Raw genomic sequence first — 10,139 nt, forward strand, 5'->3', positions numbered from 1 at the left:
TCATTTAAAAATGTTAGTCCAGTTTTGAACATTGACACATAATAATTACAAGCATGCTTGTTTTTATTTTATAGATTAAAAACATTAAGACTTTGAGAAATTGTCCATTATCTATTTTTACACTGAGAATGATTGTCAATGGCAGGATCTAAATACACAAACATTATCTGACAATAACATATAGCCCAGCCCATGGGCACTGTGTCTAGACTACCTGGGGGCAAGTATCAGATCTGCTATTAACTTGATATTTGTATTTCTCTGAGAAAAAGAAAAGATAGGAGAGACAGAGTGCAATAAAAATGTTCAAGACAAGATGGCGGCGCCGGGAGGACTCTCATTCTGAGTAGCAGCAACAGGATCAGCACAGTGACTAGCAATCAGAACTCGCGGCCATAAAACACAGTCATTGTGTTTTCCAGGTGAGAGGATACCCCACGGTGGGGGATTCAATCAGCTTTTAACTCACCCAGCTAAACCACGGAAGAGATCCCGGTTCCACCAGACGCTTGGCTGCAGGCTGCCAGCCTCAGCCCCAGCCCAGAGCCACAAGCCAGTGTCTCTGGTCATGGTCTCAGACTGAACCGTGCACACCACACTATCAGAGACTAAAATTTTCAGTGGAGAGATAACCCCATGGTACAGGAAATGATTGGGACCGACCTTAGGTCACCCAGACTTCCCCTGGAAAAGACTCGGGTTCCACGGGTGCCCCAGGAGCCAGCCCGGAGCCAGAGCCAGGGTACTAGGCTCCGACACAGAGCCCTGCCTGCCTGCCTGCATGCCTGATTTGCCACCTGAGATAGAACTGTGGGCACCAGGGCACCAGCGAATGAGTTTCACTGTCCTGTGCAAACACACAGGGAGGGAAATGGCTGGTCTGATCTCAGAGCACTCAGACGACACCCCCACCCTGAAAAGGTCTCGGGAAAATTACCCAGTTTAGGCAGACACCCAGGCTCCCAAAGGCCGGAAAGACAGAAACAGGCAGTTTCCGCGCACCAGATAGCTAGCGGAGACTGAGCCACCATCACTCAGCTGTGCTCCAGATACAGGCAGTTTCTGTGGCCAGCCAGCTGGCGGAGACTGAGCAGTGTGCACCAGGGCAAAAAAAAGAGACTGAGAGTCCCTGTCTCCAGAGAATCCACAGCGAAGGAAGGAAACTGTACTGACTTAAATCACCCAATCCTTCCCTGGAAAAAGTCTAACAAAGCCGACATCACTCAGCTGTGCTCCAGACTCAGGCATAAACAGTTGCTGCACACCAGATGTCCAACCGGGTCACAGCAGCTTATCATTAAATTTACAGCAAGAGACCCAGAAACAGGGCAGCTGTCCTCAGGACTTCCCTGAGTGAGAGGAGAACCCTCTCGACTACCAAAGACCACAATTACCACTCAGGTTTTTATCCCTGAGGTGAGCAGCAACAACTGCTGAAAAAACGCCAGCCATTCAGGGAATATACCCAAAAATCTGGGAAGACATCCTTCAGGAAAAACCAGCTTTCTGCAAAGGGGATTCTTTCCACGACAGGATCCCCAGGAACCACCAGAAAATAACCCCAAACACCTAAGGTAGCCCAATGGATAGAGGCCAGCGTAAAAGCTCAAGCAACAAAAGACAGAGCAATATGGCATCTCCAGAACCCAGTTACCCAGGGGCAAGTAGCCCTGGACACCCCAGCATAACTGAAATCAAAGAAGATGACCTAAAAACTATGCTCATGAAGATGATTACAGAGGAAACAAATAAGATACGTAAAGATATAGAGGAAGATAAACTCAAACAGAATATTACCATCCGTAAAGAAATAGAGGAAGCTGCAGCCAAACAGTTTCTAAAGGCCATAGCCTTTAGAAAGGAAATGCTTAAAGCACTGAATGAAATACAAGAAACAGAGTTGAAGGAACTAAAAGAAAACAGGAAAGTACAATCAGACAGGTGAAGGAAGTAAACAAAACAACTCAAGACTTGAAGATAGATTTGGAAAAATTAAAGAAAACATAAATGGAGGAAATAATGAAGAGGAAGAATTTAGGGAAGAAAACAGGAACTACAGAGGTAAGCATAACCAACAGACTACAAGAGATGGAAGAAAGAATTTCAAGTGTAGAAGATACAATGGAAGAAATCGATGTATCTGTCAAAGAAAATGTTAAATCCAAAAAATTCCTGTCACAGACTATCCAAGAAATCCAAGACAATATGAAAAGACAAAACCTAAGAATAATAGGAATAGAGGAAAAAGAAGATTCCTTTCTCCAAGGCCCAGAAAATATTTTCAACAAAATCATTGAAGAAAATTTCCCCAAGTTAAAGGAGAGGCCAATAAGAATACATGAGGCCTACAGAACACCCAACAAATTTGACCAGAAAAGAAAATCCTCCCGCTACATAATAATCAAAACAGGAAGTATACAGAACAAAGAAAAAATACTAAAAGCTGCAAGGGAAAAAGGCCAAGTAACATATAATGGCAAACCCATTAGAATCACACCTGACTTTTCAACAGAGACTATGAAAGCCAGAAGGATCTGGATGGATATCATGCAGACCCTAAGAGAACACGGATGTCAGCCCAGGCTACTATACCCCACAAAACTCTCAGTCCTCATAGACGGAGAAAACAAGATATTCAATGATAAAAACAAATTTCAACAATACCTACAAACAAATCCAGCATTACAAAAGACACTGGAAGGGAAAATACAACCCAAGAAAATTAGCTTCTTTCAAGAAAACACAGGAAATAATTAACCTTACTACATTAAAACAAAAAGCAACCAAGCACACAACCTGATGACCACAGCCAACATCAAAATCAAGGGATCTAACAGCCACTGCACATTAATCTCTCTCAACATCAATGGACTCAATTCTCCAATAAAAAGACACAGATTAACAGAATGAATACGTAAACAAAACCCAGCAATCTGTTGCATACAAGAAACACACCTAAGACACACGATAGACATTACCTGAGGGTAAAGGGTTGGAAGATGACTTTCCAAGCAAACGGACCCAAGAAGCAAGCAGGAGTAGCCATTCTAATATCTGATAAAATAGACTTTCAACCAAAATTAATAAAAACAGATGGGGAAGGACACTTCATACTCTTCAAAGGAAAATTCCACCAGGAAGACATCACAATCCTGAACATCTACGCGGCAAATACAAGAGCACCCACATTTGTTAAAGAAACATTGATAAAATTTAAACCACATATAGATCCCCACACATTAATAGAGGGAAACTTCAACACCCCACTCTCAACAAAGGATAGGTCAACAAAACAGAAATTAAACAAAGAAACAAAGATTCTTACAGAGGTCATGAATCAAATGGACCTCACAGATATTTACAGAACTTTACACCCAAACACAAAAGAATTTACCTTCTTCTCAGCACCTCATGGAACCTTCTCCAAAATAGACCATATAGTTGGTCACAAAGCAAGCCTCAACAGATACAAGAAGATTGAAATAATCCCTTGTATCTTGTCTGATCACTATGGAATAAAGCTGGACCGCAACAATAACAGAAAGAGCAAAAAGCCTACACACACATGGAAACTGAACAACTTGTTACTAAATGATAGCTGGGTCAGGGAAGAAATAAAGAAAGAAATTAAAGTCTTCCTAGAACTCAATGAAAATGAAGACATAACATACCCAAACTTGTGGGACACAATGAAAGCAGTGCTAAGAGGAAAGTTCATAGCACTAAGTGCCTTCAAGAAGAAATTCGAGACAGCTCATTCAAGCAACTTAATGGCTCACTTAAAAACCCTAGAAAAAGAAGAAGCAGACACGGCAAGAAGGTGTAGATGGCTGGAAATAATCAAACTCAGGGCTGAAATCAATCAATTGGAAACACATAAAAGAATTCAAAGAATCAATGAAACCAAGAGCTGGTTCTTTGAGAAAATGAACAAGATCGACAAACCCTTAGCCAACCAAACTATAAGGCAGATAGACACCACCCAAATGAACAAAATCAGAAATGAAAAGGGGGACATAACTACAGACACTGAGGAAATCCAAACAATCATTAGGACTTACTTCAAAAGTCTATATGCCACAAAATTTGAAAATCTAAATGAAATGGACAATTTTCTTGATCGATTTGATTAACAAAAGCTGAATCAGGACCAGGTAAATCAATTAAATAGTCTTATATCCCCTAAAGAAATAGAAGTGGTCATCAAAAGTCTCCCATCCAAAAAAAGCCCATGACCAGATGGTTTCAGCGCAGAATTCTACCAGACCTTCAAAGAAGAGCTAACACCAATTCTCTTTAAATTATTCCACAAAATAGAAACAGAAGGTACACTACCAAACTCATTCTATGAAGCCACAGTCACCTTGGTACCTAAACCTCACAAAGACTCAACAAAGAAAGAGAATTTCAGGCCAATCTCCCTTATGAACATTAATTCAAAAATACTTAACAGAATACTTGCAAACCGAATCCAAGAACACATCAAAGATATTATCCAATATGACCAAGTAGGCTTCATCCCAGGTATGCAGGGGTGGTTCAATATATGGAAATCCATCAATGTGATCCACCATGTTAACAAACTGAAAGAAAAAAAACCACATGATAATCTCCCTAGATGCTGAAAAAGCATTTGACAAAATCCAACATCCATTCATGTTTAAAGTATTGGAGAGATCAGGGATACAAGGCACATATCTAAACATAGTAAAGGCGATATACAGCAAGCCTATAGCCAACATCAAACTGAACGGAGATAAACTTAAAGCAATCCCACTAAAATCAGGGACAAGACAAGGCTGCCCACTGTCTCCATATCTCTTCAACATAGTGCTGGAAATCCTTGCTAGAGCAATAAGACAGTTGAAGGAGATCAAGGGGATACAAGTTGGAAAAGAAGAATTCAAATTATCACTATGTGCAGATGATATGATAGTATACATGAGTGACCCCAAAAATGCTACCAGGGAACTCCTACAGCTGATAAACACCTTCAGCAAAGTGGCCGGATACAAAATTAACTCAAAAAAATCAGTAGCACTCTTGTATACAAAAGACAAAAGGGCTGAGAAAGAAATTAGGGAAACAACACTCTTCACAATAGCCACAATTGACATAAAGTACCTTGGTGTAACCCTAACCAAGCAAGTCAAAGACTTGTATGAAAAAAATTTCCAATCTCTGAAGAAAGAATTAGAAGAAGATATGAGAAGATGGAAAGATCTCCCATGCTCATGGCTTGGCAGGATTATCATAGTAAAAATAGCCATTTTACCAAAAGCAATCTACAGATTTAATGCAATTCCCATCAAATTGCCAACACAATTCTTTACAGACCTGGAAAGAAAAATTCTCAACTTTGTATGGAATAACAAGAAACTGAGAATTGCTAAAACAATCCTGTACAATAAAAGATCTTCTGGAGGTATCTCTATCCCTGATCTCAAGCTATACTATAGAGCAACAGTTATAAAAACTGCATGGTAGTGGCATAGAAACAGAATGGTGGATCAATGGAACCGAACAGAAGCCCCAGAAATAAACCCACACACTTATGGACACCTGATTTTTGACAAAGGTGCCAAAACCATACAATGGAAAAAAGATAGCATCTTCAACAAATGGTGCTGGTCCAACTGGATGTCTACATGTAGAAAAATGAAAATAAATCAATAGTTATCACCCTGAACAAAACTGAAGTCCAAGTGGATCAAAGACCTCAATATAAAACCAGACACATTAAATTGGCTAGAAAAAAAAGTGGGGAATACCCTAGAACTCATTGGTACAGGAGAGAACTTCCTAAACAGAACACCAACAGCACAGGCTGTGAGAGCAACAATCAATAAATGGGACCTCCTGAAACTGAAAAGCTTCTGTAAAGCAAAGGATACTGTCATCAAAACAAAGTGACTGCCTAAAGATTGGGAAAGAATCTTCACCAACCCTTTATCTGACAGAGGACTCATATCCAGTATATATAAAGAATTAAGGAAGCTGAAAAGCAGCAAACCAAGTAATCCAATTAAAAAATGGGGAACAGAGCTAAAGAGAGAACTCTCTGTAGAGGAATTTCGAAAGGCAGAGAAGCATTTAAAGAAATGCTCAACCTCATTAGCCACTAGGGAAATGCAAATCAAAACAACCCTGAGATTTCACCTTACATCCATGAGAATGGCCAAGTTCAAAAACTCAGGTGACAATACATGCTGGAGAGGTTGTGGAGAAAGGGGAACCCTTTTCCACTGCTGGTGGGAATGTAAACTTGTACAACCACTCTAGAAATCAATCTGGAGCTTTCTCAGACAACTAGGAATAGCGATTCCTCAAGATCCAGCCATACCACTCCTAGGCATATATCCAAAAGAGGCTCAAGTACACAAAAAGGACATTTGCTCAACCATGTTTGTAGCTGCTTTATTTGTAATAGCCAGAAGCTGGAAACAGCCCAGATGCCCCTAATTGAAGAATGGATGCGGAAATTGTGGTACATCTATACAATGGAGTATTACTCAGCAATGAAAAATAAGGAAATCATGAAATTTGCAGGTAAATGGTGGGACCTGGAAAGGATCATCCTGAGTGAGTTGTCCCAGAAGCAAAAAGACACACACGGTATATACTCACTCATATAAACATACAACATAGAATAAACCCACTAAAATCGGTACATCTAAACAAACTAAGCAAAAGAGAGGACCCTAACTAAGACGCTCAGTCCCCATCCTGAAAGGCAAAGAGGATGGACATCAGAAGGAACAAACAGGAAACAATCTAGGAACCTGCCACATAGGGCATCTGAAAGCCTCTGCCCTGCAGACTATCAGAACAGATGCTGAGCCTGATGGCCAATCGGCAGGCAGAGTAAATGGAATTTTATGTAAGTAGTGGAAAATAGCAAGAGCTGGAGAGTACAGGAACTCCACAAGGAGAGCAACAGAACAAGTAAATTTGAACACAGGGAACTTCCCAAAGACTCATACTCCCACCAAGGACTATTCATGGAGATAACCTAGAACCCCTGCACAGACGTAGCACATGGTAGTTTAGTGTCCAAGTGGCTTACATAGTGATGGGAAGAGGGACTGCCTCTGACATAAACTGATTGGCCTGTTCTTTGATCACCTCCCCATGAGGGGGGAGCAGCCTTACCAGGCCACAGAAGAAGACAATCCAGCCATTCCTGATGTGATCTGATAGACTAAGATTAGAAGGAAGGAGAGGAGGACCTCCCCTATCAGTGGATGTGGGGAAGAGCATACATGAAGAAAAGGGAGGTAGGGTGGGATCGGAAGGGGAGGAGGGGGGGTTGATGGGGGGAATACAAAATGAATAAAGTGTAATTAATAACAATAATAATAAAAAGAGTAAGAGAAAAAATATTCAAGACTACCTCACAGTTGTTGAATGCAGTGTTTTATTTATTTATTTATTTATTTGTACAAGGTGAGAACTTACTCTGTAGGGATGATGTGAGAGTTAAATGAGCTGGGTGCTTGTTGAGGGTCATGCAGGTGTTTGCTCTGCCACTGCTGTCTGGGCTTTTGGTTAGAAAGTTTTGTCTGCAAGGGGCAGAGACCATGAGACTGGTCACTTGCAATACAGTTTAGACAGTGAAGAGAGATGCTTCCTAATTAGCACATGATTTTCCCCCTGCAAAATTAAGATTTCTTACAGCTGACTGTCTCTCTCTTTTTCTGACACTCAGTGGTTCTCTTCAAATTTTTGTAGTAAATATTATATATCTGTAGCAAGTGGGAACTTTTAACTATTCAGAAAGTCTTGTACTTCTAGGTAAAAAAAATAGGAATTTTGAAAGCCTATTGACAAAAGCTGCACTCAGATGATATCATCAGGAGCATAGGAAGTATGTAGGCATGTTTGTTGTACTAGATCTCATTTATAGCTGGCTTAGCATCTGATTTGGGTATTGTAGTTCATGCCTGCAATCTCAACTCTGGAAGCCTGAGACAGAATTGCAAGTAGCCTGGGCAGTGTGGTAACACCCTACTTCAGAAAATAAAAGCAAAGAAAATGACAGAGCATCACAGAGCATCTGATTTTGCTGTCCTTATAGTTTCCCTTATGTTGTCAATAAAGACAATTGTGTAATAGGATGACACTCCCAAACAAATTTCATTTTATTTTTTAATGCCAAGTCTGTCTTGTAGTCAGTAAAGGAAGTAGCAGCCTTTAGCTAGATGGATTTTAGTAAGATCAAAGGTAAGCAAAACCCCCAAAGAATGTAAAACATGTAAAACCAAAGGATGGTAAATTAGGTTGGCTTCCTAGACATGATGCTGTCCCCAGCCTGGAGCACAGGTGTAAATGAACAGAAGAGAAGAGGAAGACATGCAAGTCTCCAACTGCAACTACATTTGCTTTCTCCAAATCTACTTCTCCTCCTCCTTTCCCCTTCCTCCTGCTTTTTCTTCTCTTCTTCCTTCTTCCCTTCTTCCTACATCCCCCTCCTCATTTTTCTTCTCCTCCTCTTCTTTTTTTTTCTCAAACGCTATCATATTATCCTGAAAATGGTCAGAAATGCATCTCATTTGGAATAAGAAAATCACTGACTGTTAACAGTTCAGTAGCTATAAACTAAGTTAGCTATAAATTAAGAAAGCTAGAAAATGAATCATTATTTGTGGCTAATAACTAGTGCCCAATGAAGCAAATGGCATATGTTGACATTTAATGGATAACAAAATAAATTAGTATAAGATTTTTAGAAAGAAGCATGTTAAGAGGAGAGTGGAGTATTCAAAGTAAACCGTGAAACATTCCCATCTCCTGGAGCTACTTCTCTTATAGTTGTTTCTTATCACTTTATAGGCGACACTGCACCTGCACGCCCAGTAACCCTGGAATCTATGAAGTATCACACAATACTACAGAGTTTTTTATGCTGGAACTCTCCCAGAAGCCAGAGGCCCAGAGAATTCTCTTTATGGTTTTCTTGGTTATCTACACAGTCACAGTGTGTGGCAACATGCTCACTGTGGTCACTATCACTTTCAGCTCCAGCCTGGCTACCCCCATGTACTTTTTCTTTTCCAATCTATCCTTTATTGATGCTGTTATTCCTCTTCTTTGGCCCCTAAACTCATTGCTGACTCCTTGTATGAGGGGACAACTCTTTCTTATGAGGGGTGCATGGCCCAGCTCTTTGAAGCTCATTTCCTGGGAGGTGTTGAGATCATCTTGCTCATGGTGATGGCCTATGACTGCCATGTAGCCATCTGCAAGCCCCTGTAATATACCACCACCATGACAAGTCACCTCTGTGTTGTGCTGGTGGTAGTGGTGTGGCTGGGTGGCTTCCTGCATTCATTGGTTCAAATCCTTTTGATTTTTCAGTGGCCCGTCTGTGGACCCAATGTAATTAATCACTTTGTGTGTGACTTATACCTTTTACTGGAGCTGGCTTGCACTGACACATATGTCACTGGAATGCTGGTGATGGCCAACAGTGGTGTGATCTGCCTGCTGAACTTCCTCATGCTGGCTGCCTCGTACCTTGTCATACTGCACTCCTTGAAGTTCCACAGTACAGAGGGGAGATGGAAAGCTCTGTCTACCTGTGGGGCCCACTTCATTGTTGTCACTTTGTTCTTTGTGCCCTGTATATTTAGTTCTATGCGTCCATCAACTACGTTATCTATAAACAAAAACATGGCAGTATTTTATGGTATTCTGACACCCATGTTGAATCCACTCATTTATACTCTGAGAAATGAAGAGGTGAAAAATACCATGAGACAGCTCTTCACATGCTCAGAAATCATTAATACCTGAGTGGTAAAAGAACGTGATAACAGTCATTCTATTTCTCTAAGTGAAACAACCCAGGCTTGTTGTTTTACTACCATTCATCACCTCATTCTATTTATGCATCCTTCTATCTTCATGGGCCTTTATGGTTTACTGTATTTTCACTTAAATTGCACAGTTGCACAGTTTTAGTATAGACTAGCTGTACAAGATATATATGACCTGAATTTTCATTATTGAGAAATAAGGAAACTCTGTTGTTTAATGTGGGTAGTTGACTTACCAAAATTATCAAGTTTCATAACTCAAAATTAGTGAGTTTTGACCAATTATAACCTGTTATGACAGGATTCTCAATTTTTTAAAGG

The 10,139-nt window shown here is 40.5% G+C and overlaps 1 protein-coding gene across 1 annotated transcript; it reads left to right on the forward strand.

The window, feature by feature from the left end:
• Nucleotides 1-7,467: 7,467 nt before the first annotated feature.
• Nucleotides 7,468-9,795, forward strand: LOC129692646 (olfactory receptor 4C3-like). Its single transcript, XM_055629126.1, is given in 3 exon segments — nt 7,468-7,472; nt 8,833-9,074; nt 9,077-9,795. Coding segments are annotated over 3 exon segments (966 nt in total).
• Nucleotides 9,796-10,139: the final 344 nt, after the last annotated feature.

The sequence above is a fragment of the Psammomys obesus genome, unplaced genomic scaffold, assembly GCF_907164565.1.
Source record: "Psammomys obesus unplaced genomic scaffold, mPsaObe1.curated_primary_1811, whole genome shotgun sequence".
Taxonomy (NCBI): domain Eukaryota; kingdom Metazoa; phylum Chordata; class Mammalia; order Rodentia; family Muridae; genus Psammomys; species Psammomys obesus.